Source organism: Idiotropiscis lumnitzeri, chromosome 17 (assembly GCF_059441095.1).
Source record: "Idiotropiscis lumnitzeri isolate Australia: NSW breed Sydney's pygmy pipehorse chromosome 17, RoL_Ilum_1.0, whole genome shotgun sequence".
NCBI lineage: Eukaryota > Metazoa > Chordata > Actinopteri > Syngnathiformes > Syngnathidae > Idiotropiscis > Idiotropiscis lumnitzeri.
In genome coordinates this window covers 3,013,001-3,032,785 of record NC_142407.1, presented here as the reverse complement: position 1 = coordinate 3,032,785, position 19,785 = coordinate 3,013,001, and the positions used below count along the sequence as shown (strand labels likewise).

Sequence of the window (19,785 nt, the reverse complement as noted above, 5' to 3'; positions counted from 1 at the left end):
TATCGCCGGGACATTACATTTACATTAAGAAACACTGACTAGATTTATTCAAGATTCAAGATGTTTGTCATGTGTGCATAAAAAAACACAATGGGAGCACAGAGCAATCAAATTGTTACGTTGCTAATCTCTCTATATCAATACAAAAATCTAAAGATAAAAAAACAGAGCGATTTGAATAATAAGAAATGGAAAAAAAAGAGGGGACCAGACAATGTACAAACAGTAAGTACAATTTAAGAAAGGACCGTTTATTCAAGTTTGGCACTAGTAATAGTCTAAGGACTGCAAAAGGAAAAAATGTGTAAATAATGTGCAAAGATGCAGCCAATTCAACTAGTCAAGTATTACAAGTTGCAGAGATATTGCACAGTGGAAACATTCAAGTGAGCTGCATTACAGACAAAAATATTTTGAAATATTAACAAAAATATCAGGGGTGTATAATTTATAGCTTCAAGTTATCAAGTATACCTGAATATACTCATGATGCACATCAGTAATGGGGGAGCCTGGTGTTTGTTCAGACGACTTTTCCCTGCTGTGCGATAACGTCCCGCGACTAGCAAGGAGTTGTATAGCGTCTTTTTGCTTCTTGTAATAACTATCACCATCTGTGTTGTTTTTTCAGATCGGCTACTGGAATGAATATGAAAAATTTGTATATATAATGGATCAGCAGGTCACCAACGAGTCGTCTTCTGTGGAAAACCGAACAATTGTGGTCACTACTATTATGGTACACTCTCAAGCAGTTTTTAAGTGTTTCACCTCAAGATTTCTGCCACTCAAGGTCAAGGTGTCCATTGTTGCAATCTGTCCTGGGAGGGTAGAACTATTTTTATTTCAGTTGCTTTCCATCCACTCACTACATGTTGAAACAGTCGACTCACAATGAGTGTTTCAACTGTATCCGTGTGGGTGTCAAAGCATTTTGGTTTTGTTATATTCCAGTGGGCTGTTGTAGTAGTGACATCACAATAACGGCATTGGTAACGATAAGAATAGAGATAAACACCTATTCACATTCTATGCGTACGTAAGTAACAGTGCTTCCGTCTCATGGAGTAAAGTGGTCAGTGACAGAGCGTCCAGGCAGCTGATTTGAGAGGACATAAGCAACCAAAGGCAAGCAACCCTTGGTTGCTTATCACCTCTATGCCCCCCCCCCGCCCTCACCTCAAAACGTACTCTAAGTTCAGTACTTCAAGAGCAAATGTATTTCTTGTGCTCTCAGTAAAAATCAAGTCACAGCAATCATCAGGCCTCTTTAAATGTACAATAAGGTACGCCTTATCTTACATTTAAAATCATGGCCTTGTCTTACTTCTGACTTTGTCTATTATGTTTGCATCCTAGGCAAATTCAGAACATCAAAATGGCACGTCTGTCTGTTTTTTTGTTGTTGTTGTTTTGTTTTTTTTTACAGGTCTTACTATTTTTTTTCCACAGTCAGCCCATTTATTAACCTCTTTCTGACATCCCTCCAAGAAGGTCTCATCAGAATTTTGTGTAAAACTTGATTTCCTTTAAGCAATTGATATCAACAACAAACGACCACCTGATCTGATGAGATTTGACTGGCATATATTAGCATCTGACCATGACCGATGGGATTTTTTTCCATGTTAAATTTAAATGGCTGTCAAATGACACGAACTGGATCAGATCCGGTAAATCTTGGTTAACTATTTTTTTCGAATGTTAAACCATGAATAGTCATAACAAAATACTCATTCATGCCCATCAGCAAAAAAATAGTTCCAAAAAAACCAGAAAGTTCCAAATTGTAAATGGAAATGACCACTTTTGGAAGAAAGGAATGAGCATGTTATTAGAGGGTGAAACCTTTTCGTTCTATTAGTCATACCATAAGTTTATTAGTGTTTAACTGTTATTTAACAAGGTAAAAGACTCATTTACAATGATGGCCTTGGCATCCTGCATACTATTGATCCCACAAAATGGAAACAAATACAAACAGTACATAGGGTGGTTTTATATCAATCAATAATAAAGCTCAGAATTGATGGAAACAACAATTATAAAATAACAATTATAAACGGACAATGACCAATATATTTCTCTTGTCTGTCCTAGAACAGAGCAAAACGTTCCATCTCAAACAAGATATGATCGTTTCAGTGTGTTCCATCACTAAATTTTACCTCCATAATTCACATACTTGTATGAGAACTGAATGCTTGATCGGACAGGATGTTGAAAGCGTAAAATCAAAGAATAAAAAAGTGGAACACTGAAAGTGCAGTATAAAACAAGCCATTGCGTGGATTATAGTGGGACACTGTTTGACAAATAAATTGGCTCTTATGATGCCAATTCTGATATTGGCCCTTGAGTGTCTGCAGTGTCTCTTCTGTCACTGACATTTACTTTATGAACTGGAAAAGAGCTCTGATCAGCTTGCCCCCAACCCCCCCCCACACACACACACGCCCATGTGCCATGCTGATACAATGCACGCACGCTCAATCCAATCCCCCTCGCCCCGCCCCGCCCTCCCACCAAAGTGTAGCTTTATGAGGTTCGTATTTCCTGCTTCGTGCGCTACTCTTTCTGCTGGCCCACTTGGCCTCTTTACTGCAGCAGCGGCCCGCTTTATTTTGATGTGTGTGTGTGTGTTGACCTCAAACCCGCCCGCCTCCCCTTGTTGCGTGGCTGTGAGCTGATGCTGTGTGAAAGTTGTCCAACATGTGTGTCTGCTTGCTCGACCCCCCCACCACTCTCCCCTCCCCGCAGCATGCGTGCATGCCTCTGTGTGACCGCTGAGGTCCAACCATGTGTGAGCTTTTTACCATCAACTCAAAACTGTGTCTGATTAACAGGAAGCGCCTTATGTGATGTACAAGAAAAACTATATGCAGCTGGATGGGAATGACAGATATGAAGGCTACTGTGTCGATTTAGCATCTGAAATCGCAAAGCACGTGGGGATAAAATACAAGCTGTCGGTAGTTCCGGATGGGAAGTACGGAGCCAGAGATCCAGAGACCAAGACGTGGAATGGGATGGTGGGTGAACTGGTTTATGGGGTATGTATCAGATGAATGTACTTGACTATTTCAGAGCAGTGATTCCCAACCATTAGGTTTAGGCACTTGAGTGTGCCATCAGAAATAATCAGAAAATGGTCTAATTTCATTTAATTTGTCCAAAAAATATTTATTTATTGCAAATATTACATCTTTGTCTAACTACGCCAAGTGACGTATAGTGGCCGGCAGAACCATTCAATGCAATTCCACTAGGGAGCAGAAGATACAATTAAGCTGTTTATCCACCTTTTGGCATTCATCCAACAGAAAATGAACTTTGAGAATTTAAACTTCGTCAATATGTGTTTAAATTTAGATTATTTCATTCTTGTTACGGCATATATACATTATTTGGGACATTTAGTTTGATGGTGTGCGGTGAGATTTTTCGCATCTCAAACATGTGCCTCGGCTCATTAAATGTTGGGAAACATTGTTTTCGAGAGTCCTCGTCAAGTTTGATTGAAAACTCACGACCATTTTTCATATAAGTACAGTGGAACCTCTGAAGTTGATCAAGTTGGTTTCGAATGCTAGCCCCAGTGCAATTAATGGAAATATTCCTCTTTAGGGGTCCAATGGGAAATTCAAAATTACATTTTAACATACTTAAACATAGTCTTAATTTTGAGAGAGACGTTAAAGGTGAATTTTTTGAGAGAGATGTTAAAGGTGAATTTTTGCCTCAGATGTTCTACTTTAACATGGGTATGAGAAACAAACCACACTTGAGGTTAGGGCTGCACGATTTTGAAAAAAAAAAAAAGAAATTGCGATTACTCAGACCAATATTGCGATTACGATTCGATTTGCGTTTTTTGTATTTTACATGTAAAAATGCATTAAAATGCTACTGTTTGTAAAATAGGTATTAAGGAGTATTAATGACAAGTGCCAAGCAGTATGTCAGTCAAGGCTGTAGCGCTGTCTTCTTTATTGTGCACTTCCGTGACTCGCTGCCGCTCAGTACGGCAAGCGAGACGGACATAAACAATCGCGGACATTAAACATATCTCGCGTGTTAGCCAACTACACTGATTGGCCAGCACTATTAAGACCCGAGCATCGATAATTCTGGTTGGCTAATTCATCTGTCACTCAAACGCCAAAGGTTGAGGGAGAGAGGAAAAAATTTTTTTTTAAAAACTCACTGTTTTGCGATTAGATAATCGCACTACGTCAAACATCGATCTCGATTAGATTTCGATTTATCGTGCAGTCCTACTTGAGGTCATTGTTAAACTGCCAAAATGTTGCTGTTGTTTTGATTTTTGTGTTACAAGATTTTGGGTTGCTGAATATAAAGTAAATGCCAGCACATGAGAAAAAGACATAAATGCTTGCAGGCCAGGTGAAGGACGCTAAAGTCACACATCAATGCAGGTCAATGACTCTTTAGCAAAGCACAGTGCAAATCTGAAAGCAACACAATTCATTATATTAAAGGCAACTCTTGGCTGGTGAAGTTTCTACTTGGAAACAAAATGTGAATGCTTTCTCGCAGCTTCCTCCGCCCAGTTTGTGTAAAAAGTGTGATTGCCGAGTGTTCCAGTCGAGGTGAATCGCCAGGCTGATTCACTTTCAAGGACTGCCCACATAAGCTCCTCCACCCCTGCCTTGCAACCCTCTTACTTGATTCATAATGCCGAGTTGGATCAAGACAAAGACACCAACCAACACGTATGCTGGTGACTCATCTTACCGAGAGAGAGATCATTTTCTCATGCTTTTGCAGAATGTTCTAAGCTCCCACAATTCTTCAAACTTTTATGTATTAACTGACAAATTTGTCCATGCATGTTTGCTTATCAACAGGGCCGCAGTGCGACTTATTTTCAGCCCTGGAGTTTCATGGCTCAGACTGGCCATCTTTAGTTCACAACATTTTATTGAACATATACAATTTGACCCGTGAAAAATACCTTAGTATTACCTCCAACATTGATATTCATCTTGTAGATTACAATTGAATGGGCGTACAAGACCACAATCAATGTATATTTGAACATGTATAAGTACATAAAGAGTTGAAATTGACAACAAACAGCAACATTTAGGCATCCAACACATTGCTTCGATCAACGTTCCTACTTTTTACATCACTTCTGGTGCACTACTTTACAATCTCCCAGCATGCTTTTTTGCAGTTACAAGTAACACTTTGACAGTGTCATGCCTCTTAAATGTGTCAGTTTCTACAGGCAGGGTGTACTATAATTTCAATGTTGTTGTTTGTAGTTGTGTATTAAATGTATTTCTACGTTTGGTATTAAATTATAGCGACTTGGTGGCATCCTTAGCAATAACGCTAGTGCGGTCAGTACTTTATATAATAAAATGTCATAAATTTATCTATTTATTATTTCGCTCCCAAGCAACGCAAATAGGAGTCCAGCCCACCGGGGACTCACCCAGTAGACCAGCATACTCACTCCAGCCCTGCTTTATTAATCAAGTGCAACTTCAATATCATGTGTGGCTTATTATTTGCTCTAACGTGCACTGTGCCTGTTCCCGCTTCCACAGAGAGCTGACATAGCAGTGGCTCCTCTCACTATAACGCTGGTACGAGAAGAAGTGATAGACTTCTCCAAGCCCTTTATGAGCTTGGGCATCTCCATTATGATAAAGAAGCCTCAAAAGTCCAAGCCCGGCGTCTTTTCCTTCCTGGACCCGCTGGCCTATGAGATTTGGATGTGTATAGTGTTCGCCTATATCGGCGTGAGCGTGGTGCTGTTCCTGGTGAGCCGCTTCAGTCCTTACGAGTGGCATCTGGATGAGAACGATGAGGCCAAAGACCCTCAGAGCCCCCCCGACCCGCCCAACGACTTTGGCATTTTTAATAGCCTGTGGTTCTCGCTGGGTGCCTTCATGCAGCAAGGATGCGATATCTCGCCAAGGTTGGTTGTCGCCTTCCCTCTCCGCCGCCTCTCATCATCTCTTTGCATTTTAGAGTCCCTTACATACATCTCCATCCTGTCATGGTGCATATAGGTTATTTTGGGCCCAGTACTCACGTCATGTCTTACTAATCCCGGTCACACCCTCGTTCTCTGTGCATCTGCCGAATTTCAAGCGGCACGTCAGCAGCAATGCCCTGCATCCATAAAATAACTTATATTCACCATGCTGAGGGCTGTAAAATGCATAGGGCTCATTTCATTGCAAAGTCCTTCTAATTCCTCATGACTCTTGGAGGGCTACCGTGTTTTTGCTGCATGTCCCATTTTACGGTCATCAACTTGGTGCATATAACGCATTTTCATGTGGAAAAGCCATCGTCGCCTTGTACTGATGAAGTGCCTTCAAGCGGCTCCGTGTTTCGCCAACACAATGGCCATCCAAGTTCAGGTCCTCCATCCATGACTCCATTCATCTCTCATGCGACGTCTCTGACCTCTTCCGCAAGGATTCTCAAAGGCTGCAGATGGATTGTTCTGACAATAAACAGGTTGAACATTGTACCAGCAATACTATTTAAAGCGAGCACACAATTAAATATAATAAATATTCAATTGTATTTTCACTGGTGGAAACAACACTTCATCACCAAGTTGCTGAATTAAACTTGGGCAATTGGCACATGTCGTACACGAAGCACACCAACACAAATACAACTCATCCTTTTCCAGTCAAATCTTACTTGGATGTGATTGCTTTCAGAAACTTAATGACGGTAAGAATAATAGCTCACGTTAATTTTATTAATGCTGCAGCTCTGCTTAGGTTTTGATTTTTACATTATCATATTTTCATGTTGTTGAGCAACCAAAGCCTCGCTACATTATCGATGTGTGTAAAGGCGCTATTAGGAAAATTGTGATGTCATAATTCTTCATAATACTTAATGCTCACGTTTGCACACATGAACACACACATAAAGAAAATTACTTGGTTGACTTATTTTACGTTCAATCGGTCAGCAAGCGCTCTAGAGATGCAATTATTAGTCATAGCTACACCCAATAAGAAAAAGTCACTCACTCTCTTGTTCTCACAGTTCTCCAAAGGTGTGCTTTGTCACACCCAGTTAAAGTTTCCTGTTAAATTGACATCAAATGAAATCATATAATTTAATCCATTGAAAACTGTAAAAAGAACAAAAAAAACGCTCCAGTCTGTTGAAGTAGTTCAAGTGAAACCGTAGCTGTGTCTCGCCGCTCTTACGTCTACCATCCGCTCTGTTTCCTCTTGCCAGGTCACTCTCAGGCCGCATAGTCGGAGGAGTGTGGTGGTTCTTCACCCTCATCATCATCTCCTCCTACACGGCCAACCTGGCGGCCTTCCTCACTGTGGAGAGGATGGTTTCTCCCATCGAGAGTGCAGAGGACCTAGCCAAGCAGACAGAAATCGCCTATGGGACGTTAGACTCAGGCTCCACAAAGGAGTTCTTTAGAGTAAGTCTTGAGTCATTGAACTGACTTGTATGTGGTAAACCGAGCACTGTTCTAATCAATAACATGTATAGGTTTTTCCTAACTTTGAAAGTTATGCTCATTGTTGCATAGATTTTTATTCAAGGTTGAAGGTGTCTCGCTTTTTTATTGTTGTGCACAGTGACCAAATCTCATTTTCTAAAAAAAAACTAATGAGATCCAATACAAGAGCTTGATTAAGTATTTTTTTATGGAGATGATAATCTTTAGTGTTTTTATACTGGTGTAACAAATCCAATTAGATTGTTTACCACACTCACTAGGCTATGAAATTAAGTTTTCATGCAACAACTGGTATGTTTGACAATGCAGAAACTTGACTTGAAAGCATTTTGATGTTTTCAAGACCCACAGGATACTACGGTCAATAATAAATCCTGTTTAGTAAGTATACCAACCTTCCACAAAATTTGGGGAGAAATTTTTCTGCCTTTAGAAAGATGATAATATTCAGTGTTGATTGACACGGTCAGACATTTTTTTACGTCAAACTGGGCTGTACTGTTTCTTGTATTGCAATATGCATAATATCCAGTGAGTGCCCTTCTTAATTATGACTTATTTGTTGTTGTTTTGGTCAACAATTTGATGAAGCAGAAAGTGGAACAGCTGTGTGTCATTATAAGTTATGTTGTGTGAGGAGTCATTACGTCACAAAACAGCACCATGGAAACATCTTTCCAGCCAGGTGTCCAAACTCTGAGCCTCCGTCTATATTTGGCCCAAGCCTGAAATGTCACCTACCTACAATATCTACAAACTGCGGTCTCATTAGATTGATAGTTGCTTGGTTCTGCAGCATTTTGTTTCACCCTCCTTTTACTATCTATTTACTGCAACATTGTCAGCCCACTCGGATCAATAAAAGCAGCCAAAGGGAGAAGGCCACAGAGGAAACATTGTTTCCTCCGGGGGAATGCACTTGTTTATTTAACAGTGGAAAAGGCAGAGTCTGCGTGGATGTGGCTAAGTAAAGGCGTGCGCAGCGTTTGCGTCTCTGCAGCCCATTTTTCAAGGCGTCCAAGTGTGACAGCGTTGTCTGAGCTGAGGTCTGTAAGCAGTGACATGGAGCAATCGCTATGATTAGTGTGGGAGAAGGTCGCCGCTACCTCGCTGCGCCAGGCGTCTCTTAAATTTGAAGAAAAAGATGCACGGCTTGCAACGGCAGTGTAATTTGACTGAGCTGAACTGTTTTAAATAGGAAGCGAATGCTTGTAACTGTTATCTATTCATGGTATAACTTTGTCCTTCACCTGTCTCTTTTTTTTTTCGAGGCTAAATTAAAATACACCCACATATACATATACATACATACACATACATACATACATACATATATATATATATATATATATATATATATATATATATATATATATATATATATATATATATATATATACTGTCAAGTGATTAATTTTTTAACTAATTCATCACAAAGAATTCCATGATTAATCATGATTAATCACATTTTTCAACTACTATTTTTGGCGAAGCTTATAACAGATATTTACTTGAATAATATCTTGGAGTTGATGCAAAATCACCTTTAATTCAAAGACTGTTCTAATAGCTTTCTTGGATTCTTGAATATGATCTAAATGGTGACATTTTTGCAGACATATATTTTCTAAACATTTCTCAAAACTGCCCACAAGCGCCACACTCCAGCAGTGTTGGTTTGCAAGGCCCAGTGGTAACTTAAACACAGTGTTTTGTTTTGAGACGCTCTAAACACAGCTAATGTGGCACAATATTTGCAAAGTATGCAAATAATTTTTTAAGTAAATCAAACTTAGTTAAAACATTTTGGATTAATCACCTGAGTTAATGCTTTAATTTTGACAGCCCTAATATATATATATATATATATATATATATATATATATATATATATATATATATATATATATATATATATATATATATATTAGATGTCAGAAAAACGTGTTATTAATGGGATTAATCCAACACCCTTTTAACGCCGTCAATTTTTTAACGAGCGATTAAAACTCATTTTAGCCTAATAAACACTGTCCTATGACGTAGCGCTGACGCTGGCAAGACCGGGAAAAAAACATCAAGCACGCGAAATTTAGGCATACGCGTGAGTAATGTAATGTGATCAACACACGTCAGTGTATTTTGAGGCAATGGAAAATTCAAATAAGACTCAATGAAAATAAAAATATTAAGTACTCCCCACTTTTCATCGAACAAAATACAGGGAGGACAAAAAGCTCCAAACTTCCCACGAAATCACTGTCGGCAGTGTGCGCTTGCGCACAAGGCATTGGTAGGACGTCTCGATGGGTAGGAAGGAATTTCAGAACACAGAACTAAAAGCATCATGGCGAGTGGTAAAAATTAAGCAAATTCAATTCTGAACGGCAATTTTTTTTTAAAAAAAAGTTACCTAATAGTAAAGAGCAAAGTGTGTATTGCCATTGTAAACTGAACTACCATCGCAGCACGTCCAGTTTAAAATACCATTTGATGGCCGAGCACACCGCTAATGCCAATTCTCCAGCCCCTTGTCAAAAGCAGGCATCCATGGATAAATTGCGACAGAAACCGATGAATGGATCAACTAAAAAGAGACTCACCGAAGCCATAGCTAAATAGGTGGCCACTGCGCGTTAGCTTCGTGGAGGACGAAGGTCTGGCTGAAATACTTCGCATTGCGTCCAACGACTTCACTTACGAATTGTCCTCGACATACACTATTGCAACCCACATTCAAGACTTGCAGGAAGCGGAGAAGGCGGAAGCAGTTGCGCTCACTGGTGATTACTGGACTTCTCTCAGTAACCACAACTACCTCGGTGTGACAGCCCATTATTTTAACCCATTTCATTTGCACAATGTTGGAATTTTATATTTTTTATATTACTCCAATTTAATACTCTAGAAAGGCTGTTGAGATGCTGTTTTGTGTGACTTTGTTTGTGTGAGTCAAATCCTATGCTTTGTTTTTTCAATTAAAAAAAAAAGTAAGTAAAATATTGAATATACGTAATATACAAAAAAAAAAAATTTCAATTAATAAAACTACGAGTTAACTAAAAATGTGATTAATTATGATTAAATATTTTAATCGTTTGACAGCACTACTATATATATATATATATATATATATATAAACATATATATATATATATATATATATTTATTTATTATTATTATTTTTTTTTAACATCCAGAAGAATATCAAATCTAATCTCTGTCTCTAAAGTGACATCAGCGACTGTCTGTGATATTCCATGTCAAATGTGAGGCGGAGGAATATCTGACAGGGTTGCTGGAGAATCATCACATTTCATGCTTCTTTATTCTCCAAAATCCTTTGTAGAATTAATTTGGGATTTAGCAAGGGAGTCTGATTTACATTGTTATTATTATCATGATGAGTGTGTCATTGACAGTATTTCTCAGCACTACATACTGTTATATCAAATTAAAAATAAGGGATTCAGCTATTATATTGAGTTTCGTGTTTATTAAGACATGTCTACATCTCTTATATGCCTCAGAAGGATGTCAATTATTTGCATAATGAGCAGGCTTCCGTACACTTGTAAGAATAGAAATAAAAGAAAAAAAACAGTTGCTGACAAGCGTTCATCATTGTGGAGTACAGAAAAGAATAAATGTCTCACGGCACAGTCTGAACCGTCATCAGCTGTTATTGTCATATTCCAAGTGTTTACAGTACATGAACACTTTTGTGATCGAAAATTGTGCATATGTCAAGAATGATTCACATAAATGGCTATAGCCCGAGCTCCAGTTCATTATTTATGTTGCTGCGACGAGCAGCATGCTCATATGTTCTTTCGACAATAACACTAAATATGCACGGAATAACGAACAGCGTTTGAGAGAAACAAAAGAGCTTAATCATTTCATGATGTGCCCTCCCCGCTCTTCCCATTATAGCATGACTTCTAAAATAAATGCTCCTGAGATTTCGAGCTTGTTCATTTTTCAGCAGCACGGTGAAGACATTTAGACGCAAATGAAAAGTTTTCCTCTGAGGCACTGCTTCACGCAGCTCAAACATAAAGTCAGATTATCCCGCTTTAATGCAGCACCACTCCCCCGCCGTGTGAAGCAGAAGTTCACGTTACCCAATGGCAGCAATAGATAGATGGCTCGATGGCTTGTCTTAAAAATGCATCCTAATTTCACTTTAAACTAAAATTTCAAATGTTTTTTTGTACAGTGAACCCACTCTATTAACTCATTCACTACCAGCTGAGTAAAAAAAAAATGAATATTTGACATCTTTAGCCGTCAATGGCAGTAAATGAGTTCAGCAAGCTCTGTTCAAGTAGTGAAATTAGCACTGACTTGAAAAAATTTAGAATTGTCTGTAGATGTTGCTAAATTCTAAAATGAAACTCCTCGGCATTGTTGATTGGCCATAAAATCCCACAGGATGATAGACGCGCACTGTTTTGTCTTAATGCAACTCCTCAACTCACGTCAACATAGTTCCCTGGCACAAAGATGTCAGAGTAATGACAAAGCCCTATTTTCGTCTAAATGAAACTTCTCAACATACTCAAACATATTTCTTTGATACAAAAATGTCATCAGGTGGTGCCAAAGCACTTTTTTTCATGGATTTATTTTCTTTTTTTAATAAAAGAACATGCAGTGGATTTCTTACTTCTCCAAACCATTTGATGAAAATGGAATGTTCTGGCGCGTTTGATGTCATGTCGCGACGCTTCACGTGGAGCATGTGTAGAATCCACATGCAAGAAATCAAAGTGAACCTGCATGACAAAGCGCAATCTGACCTCACGTTTCGGAGAGGAGCGCTGCACTTTTTTTGCTCTCTCTGCAACCGTTTCAAGTCATATGACTATGGATGTACCTATTCAATTCACAAAAACGAGTGTTTGCGACTCCAAGCTGTGAGGCGCTGGTGGGATCAGACAAGGATAGGTCATTTTCGTCTGTAAATCCCGAGTCGAAACATGGCTGTTATTTATCTCAACTGAGCTGCCAGATTGTCTGACTACAGGCTTCTGGCATGAGGCCCGCAATCGCTCTGACTCGCCGTTTGGCTTAAAGGCTGAACTAACTGGACTAATTTACTGCATTACAAGGGGCAGAAAGCTGTTATTTACTATTGGGTTGGAATATTCACACCACTGAGCTTGTATAGTCTTCCCTGGCATGAGCGATTCATAGATTCACAAGAATGTTTTTTTTTAGAACCTATACTGTTATTTGCTGGGAAAACAGTTTTTGTGTTCAGGCTTGGATTCCATATTTTGACATCTACAAAGATTTCTTGGTGGGGATCCATGACTTTTTTTGCCGTTTGAGGCAGTGCTAACATTAGATGTGCCTCTAGTACACATGATTCACTGCATCATATTGAGAAGGGTCAAAATATTAGAAACAATCTTCTGTAAGATGCAATGTGGTTCTACACCACTGCAAACTACTGCGACAATAAAAAAAACTGTGTTTCATGGGTAGTTTCTGACAGTGTCAATTAAAACTGAGCATTTTTCTTTGCGAAAAAGCAGTAATGAATGACATTCAACATTTCACTTTCGTGCTTGAAAGTGTGATTTCTACAATGGCAGCCACTAATTCTAACATGGAAACACATACCGTATTTTTCGGACTATAAATCGCTCTGCAGTGTATGCCGCGCCAGTCAAAAAATGAAGAGGACAAAAAGATATGCTGTAAGTCGCACTGGTCTATAAGTTTCATTTTTAGGGGGGAATTTATTTAACATAAACGAAGAACAGTAGCGCTCGAACTGGCACCCAAAATTACTGTTTCATTAATCATCTTGATAACAACAAATGAGCTCCTGTTGGATTGTTATTGCAACTTGCATTTCAAGATAATTGTTCGTGGGGACTCAAATTTTTGAATTCAAATCAAAATAAATAAAGTAATATTGTCACACGTATTTCATTTAGAAGAAAGTGGTAACGCGCCAAAAGTATTTTCCAACCACCAAAACAAAGTTGAAGAAGAAATGGAAGAAACACAAGTAGCAGTAGTCATGGCAACGACGCGTCATTAATTTGCTACGCATCTTCTGCAACAAGCTCAACCCAGAATCTTACTTTTGGCCACAATGCGACGCGGGAGTCGCATGAAGACAAGCCATTTTAAAATTAAAAGAAAAACATTTGTGTAGTTAGAAGCGGAAGTTTTGAATGCACCAGAAAAATATGCCACAAACATTATAGAGCAGGGATGGGCAAACTTTTTGATTGACGTGCCACAATGGGTTCTAAAATTTGACAGAGGGGCCAGACCAGGAGCAGATGGATAGAGTGTTTTGGTAACATCACCTCATGGGAGAAAAAAAACTACATTTTACATGTACAAATGATTTTAAATGAAAATGAACAAAAGCATGACAACAAATTATATGTTTGACATACCACAGTATTTAGAAAAGAAAACATTAACAAGGTTTATTCATTTAATTTTTTTAAGTTCGGCGGGCCGGATTAAAACGTTTAACAGGCCACATGTGGCCCCCAGGCCATAGTATGCCCACGTCTGTTATAGAGACCACATATAAATAGTTTTTTAATCAAATTGAATTAATTAGGAAGCCACACGTCAACATGCTGTGGTATTCGCGTGTTGGCATTTGGCTTTAAAAGGTGCCCTGAAAAAAAAAAAAATCTCTTCATTTTGTATCGCTGCTAATGTTTGAGAATGTGCACGCTAACTCTGTTTTGTGTCTCTTTCCCTCCAAATGCAGCGCTCCAAAATAGCCGTTTATGAGAAAATGTGGTCATACATGAAATCAGCGGAACCATCAGTGTTTGCCAAAACAACACCTGACGGGGTCTCCCGGGTACGAAAGTCGAAGGGCAAGTTCGCCTTTCTCCTGGAGTCCACAATGAATGAGTACATAGAGCAGCGCAAGCCGTGCGACACCATGAAAGTGGGCGGCAACCTCGACTCGAAAGGCTACGGCGTGGCCACACCCAAAGGCTCTGCATTAAGGTGGGTGGGATAATATAACAATGTGCACCATGTTGTTATAATATTCCACCCACCCTGATGTCACCTTTTCCTCACTCTTTCATTACATTTCCCTTGATGAGTGGAGATTATCATGAATCATTTCAGTCCGATTCACACGTTCGGCCATCTTCTCTTTTGTCCGTGGTTTGTCTCTCGCCTCCTTTATCCCGCCTTCCTTTTTCATGCTCACGTTTTAATGTCCTCCATCTTTTTCTCCTCCTTCTTCCTCCCTCTTGTTTCTGTGGTGCTTTTGCTTCCTAACTGACCTCTGAATTATGTCTTTTTTTGTGAATTTGCAAGTAGAAAGTTTCAGGCGATGAATGTTGAGCAGCATGCGGAATGTTTTCTCTGCTAATCCAACAATGGTCGTCCTCATCCCGCACACTTCCCGGACACACGACTCCCAAAAAGTTAGGGATGTTGGGCTTTCGGGTGAAATTTCTAAACAAGTTTGAAATTCAAGATAGCCTTTAGTGGTTTCTTCCAACATTTTGAATGCACGTGTCCTTCTCTTCAGTGTAGTTATGCCTTTTTTGATGTTCTCTAACAAGGAGCTAAATAGCAACATTCACAGCATGTCTTTCACCTTGAATGAAAGATTTGTATTTTAACAGCTCTTCATCAGGCTGTTTACATTTTGACTCTCTCACTGAAATGACATGTGCTAACTCCATTTTTTAGGTCATTTTTCAGGAAAGTGTACAACATCAGGGATGTTCAATAACACTTATTTTTAGGTCACTACCAGTACAAGTAGGCAGTCCTTGACTACTCATCGATACCTCTCTTGCATAGGGCTGATTTCCCAAAATGATTTGATTCAATACACAAGGGCCCGTTTTTTGATTCACAATTCACTTTGATTTTCGATTCAATCAAGGATTTCATGCAGTACCAAATTTATTTTGGTATGGAAGGCATTCTCAGAAGAACCTATGTTGCAATTAGGAGAAACTGTTTTCTGTAACTCGGCGCATTATCCATCCATCCATCCATCGATTTTCTGTCCCGCTTCTCCTCACTAGGGCCGCGGGGGGTGCTGGAGCATATCCCCCTCTATCTCCGGGCAGTAGGCGGGGGACACCCTGGACTGGTTGCCAGCCAATTGCAGGGCACACAGAGACGAACAACCATCCGCGCTCACATTCATACCTAGGGGCAATTAAGAGTGTTCAATCGACCTGCCATGCATGTTTTGGGACTGTGGGAGGAAACCGGAGTACCCGGAGGAAACCCACGCAGGCACGGGGAGAACATGCCGCAGTATAGCGCCAACTTCTGCAGGGATGCCAATATAATTTTTTTGGTTTAAGAATCTGTGCCTGAGTACCAGCTGCCTTATCGACCTGATTCAGACACCTGGTATTGGTGCTCACCCATCCCTACTAAATAATATTAACTTGTACTAACATGAAGATGCATAAGCAACCAAAGCAAAAAAATAAATAAAACATGCATTGTGAAATTTGACGGCCATTTTAGGCACAAAAATGACACCTGAAGCAATGATGATATATGCTGCATGTGAAAACACCAAATTCTGAAAGTTCTTTTAATGTTCCCGACGTAATATTTCTTTCAGAATTATTTTTTCTTTTTAGTTTCTACATTAATTTCTGCACTTCATTTTAAAATGAAAAGAAAAATATTCTAGTTTTCTTTGCCTCCATTGATCCCCGCTACCTCACCATTGCCAGGCTCCAAATAAGATTTTCTCAGGGGGAAGTGGCCACTGAGCTTAACATGCCATCTGCAGGTTGCAACAAAGAGACTGGGAGGGTAACAGAAAAGCATAGAAGTGGTCTGCTTTGGACATTTTCCTGGGTGTAATGCTTGTTTTGAATTTTCCTGTTCAACTCCTTGTTAAAGAACAACACATTGTGCCTTAAAACACTGAACAGTAGGACATGTGCATTGAAACATTTGGAGAAGAGATGAAATTTGTTGGAAAAGGTTCGAGAGCATTTATGTTCATCGAGAAATTTTTCCCGAAAGCCAAATATCTCTAACTTTCAGTGAGGCGTGTAAATTGCAAACAGTGTGACTCTCCATGCCACCTCTCTAAGTATGGATGTCAAAAGTGCCTCTGCCCCTTTCCACACAATTGCAAATTCGCCAGCAATTTGTCCCTTCCGTGCTCCCCGAATGAACCACTAATGAACTTTAACGCAACTATTATTACTATTCCCACTATTAGATTTCTCACGGACCTGTTCCTTTTCTTACAAGTTATGTTTTATCGTTTCAAGAAATGCTGTTAACCTGGCAGTGTTAAAACTGAATGAGCAAGGCCTCTTGGACAAATTGAAAAACAAATGGTGGTACGACAAAGGAGAGTGCGGCAGCGGGGGAGGTGACTCTAAGGTCAGCCTCAATGTCACCAAAGTCGGGTGTCCTAAAACAGAGTAATCGGCAAGGCTGACGTCACTTCAAAGTCAACGTTGGACTCATTCAAAATGAATAGGATTCTCAGTTCCTTTTATTTTCTGCCACTGAGATCAACTGGGAACCCTTTCCTTCGCTAGTGAAGCACAATCCTTCTATGAAGAATAAAAAAAAAAGAAAAGTGTTGTGTGAATATTTTTTGCTGTGTGGCTAGGAAAGATGGGAAGCATTTATAATGCCTGCTTTTTCTAACCACATGGCAATGTGAAAAGCTTTGTTAAGGTTATTATTCCATACCCCTAAACGTGTGCTCGCCAGCGGGCGTGACGGTGCAGGCTCAGGGAACAGCGTTGTCTTGAGGGGATGAAGCATCACAGGCAAACGTGAGAATTCTAAACAGACAAATAATGCCCAATGCATTTCGTGGGTCTTTGCACAAGTCTCCATGGTCACCCTCATGTGGTGGAACCCCGCAGGATGACACCAGGGGCCCCATTTGTGACAATCACCCCATCACATCCCTGTCAAGTTTATTATTTTTGTGTGTGTGTAAATACAGTACTGTGCAAAAGTCATATTTGTCAATTTGTTGTTTTTGTAACCTTTTTTTTGTCGTAGTCATTTTGGCATACTTTACTAAAACATTACAGTGAACAGAGGTTGCATTCCAGACTCTTCCAGCGAGGGCCGTGCAATTAATCAAAATTCAATACGATTTACGATTATTACACTCAACGCTTAATAAATTATTATATATTTTATATAAAACGATGTTAAAATAGTACTCATTTTACAATGTCTAATATTCTCGTGAGTATACTTGAGTTCAAAATGATGGTGTTCTATTGAAACTTTTTATTTTGATGTTCCCACAGTTCTATGGCAAATTGTAGTGTATAACAAGTATTTTCCTGTTTGTTTATACAAGGAAGTAGAGTTGAATATTTACTTTTTTTTAATTTCAAGATAAAAGATCAAATAAATTTGTCTTTACACTGTTTCCATGTAAACTTTTGTTTATTTTGTACCCCCCAAAAAATTGTTTCAATAATCGTGATTCCAATTTATTCTAAAATTGTCATGATCAATATTTTTTTCATAATTGATCAGCCCTACTTTAAGCACAGGTTGGAAAACAATAAGAGATCATTTTGAAACAAAACTAAAAAGAAAAAGAACATTTAAAATAATTTTAGCCCTCCCACATGTTTTAAACGTATAAAATAGAGGTGCAACAACAAATAGATTAATTAAAGCAGGCTGATTTTCTTTTTATAAGCAAAACAACAAACAACTGCTTTAAATGACAGATTATTCCATTAATAAAATAATCATTATTCGCAGCCTTAAATTTAGCATATTAAGAGACACTTTTTAAAGTATTCCTTAGTAGTATAACATGTATACAATCTTAAATGCATTCTTCATTTATGACTGTGTTGCTCATAGTTCTCCAAATATGAGGCGAGTGTACTTTTTTCAAACAGTTTATTTGTCACCCAGGTTGAGGTTTACTGTAAAACTGACAAAAAAAACCAAAGGTAATAAAACATATATTTAAATATCAAAATCTTAACCAAACAATACTACTAGCTTAATGCTAACATACAATGCAAAACATCATAGATCAGCTAACACAAATTAGCACTGATGTTACATTCAATATGAACCCTCAAAAAACGTTCTATTATGAGAAATAAACTACTGCTTATAATAGAATTGCTCAAACAACAAAATGACCTGACGGCCTTGTACTTTTTGCACAGTACTGTCTTCTGGAAATTTCCATTACTAGAATGTGCAAGTTTCCACATTGTATGTGCACATGCTTTGGTTTATTTCACAAATGGGGCCCCTAACAGTGAGCAACAATAGTCACACGGTGCATCCATCTCTGCCACTCACTGCCTTTCTTTCAGCTTGCAGCGCACCGTCACAGAAATTGGGAAAGAGGAGACGACCCAAGTCAGCCTCTCGTCTGCCGGCTCCCGGCTGAGCGGGACGCAGAAGCTCACGAGGCGGCTTAAAGCTGGTCGTCTCCTCTCACCTGCAATGCGCCTCCATCCGTCGCACGGACAGACAGTAGACAAGCTGCTACCACCTTTCGTCGCCCTTGTTTCACTTTCAGAAATCCCTTTGTTGATAATCACGCAGTCAGATGGAAATATATTGTACACAACAACCACTGAGACAGAAATGAGATTCCAATCGGATGCACGGAAATATTTACGTCATGGTGTGATGTAATCTAATCTGATAATGCAGTATTACATGTATGTTCATGTGCTGCACTGTGTCAACAATTACTGTTTTTGTTTTGTCTCCTTGCAGACAAACTGAAGGGTAAACGTGTGCCTTGTAACCTTTGTACACTGCGCAGCGACCAATGTTTTACACAATCTGTACATGATAGAGAGGGGCCAACGAAATTTGTGTTGTTACGACTACATCAATCAAATGCAAACACTATGTTAACCACTACAGACCAATGGCCCTTACAGTGTAGTTATAAAGATAACGTTTCATCTTTCTAAATTCATGAACAGACACAATTAAATGTTGACATTGAAAAGTAGAAGTAGTAACCACCTTTACTAAAATGGGAATCGAATATTGTCCTGAACTCACTTGATGTACTAATAAAAATTATTAGCGTTCACGAAAACTAACGAAAAGACTAAAACTAAAATTCAGCGGGGAAACATTTTCTAAATGGAATTGCTTATTAACGCAACGAAAATTAACTGAACCATGTGCTTCTAAAACTAGTATGGTTAATTTAGTCAATTAATATAACAGAAAAATATTATAGTATTGCTGTACATGTTTAAGAATTGTAGCTACCTGACTTAATTTCACAATACTTACTGATGTTTTTT

General features: G+C 39.0%; 1 protein-coding gene and 1 long non-coding RNA gene across 9 annotated transcripts in view; one reads left to right on the top strand and one right to left on the bottom strand.

The window, feature by feature from the left end:
- Positions 1–19,785, top strand: part of LOC148319712 (glutamate receptor 3) — a 91,165-nt gene that overhangs the window by 63,980 nt on the left and 7,400 nt on the right. For 4 of the 8 annotated variants that reach the window (XR_015839578.1, XM_088279283.1, XM_088279287.1 and 1 more), the window contains 6 exons: positions 632–739; positions 2,847–3,053; positions 5,583–5,956; positions 7,255–7,453; positions 14,253–14,500; positions 16,771–16,885. Coding sequence is in view for 7 of the 8 variants with exons in the window: in XM_088279283.1 (XP_088135409.1) it covers positions 632–739; positions 2,847–3,053; positions 5,583–5,956; positions 7,255–7,453; positions 14,253–14,500; positions 16,771–16,885 (1,251 nt within the window). In the remaining variant the exon portion in view is untranslated. The remainder of the gene's footprint in view (positions 1–631; positions 740–2,846; positions 3,054–5,582; positions 5,957–7,254; positions 7,454–14,252; positions 14,501–16,770; positions 16,886–19,785) is intronic. The other 4 variants (XM_088279284.1, XM_088279288.1, XM_088279286.1 and 1 more) reach the window with 3 other exon arrangements.
- Positions 2,541–10,281, bottom strand: LOC148319713 (uncharacterized). Its single transcript, XR_015839579.1, has 3 exons — positions 10,099–10,281; positions 7,041–7,387; positions 2,541–6,493 (listed from the first exon to the last, which is right to left on the bottom strand). It is a non-coding gene; the product is annotated as an uncharacterized LOC148319713 (long non-coding RNA).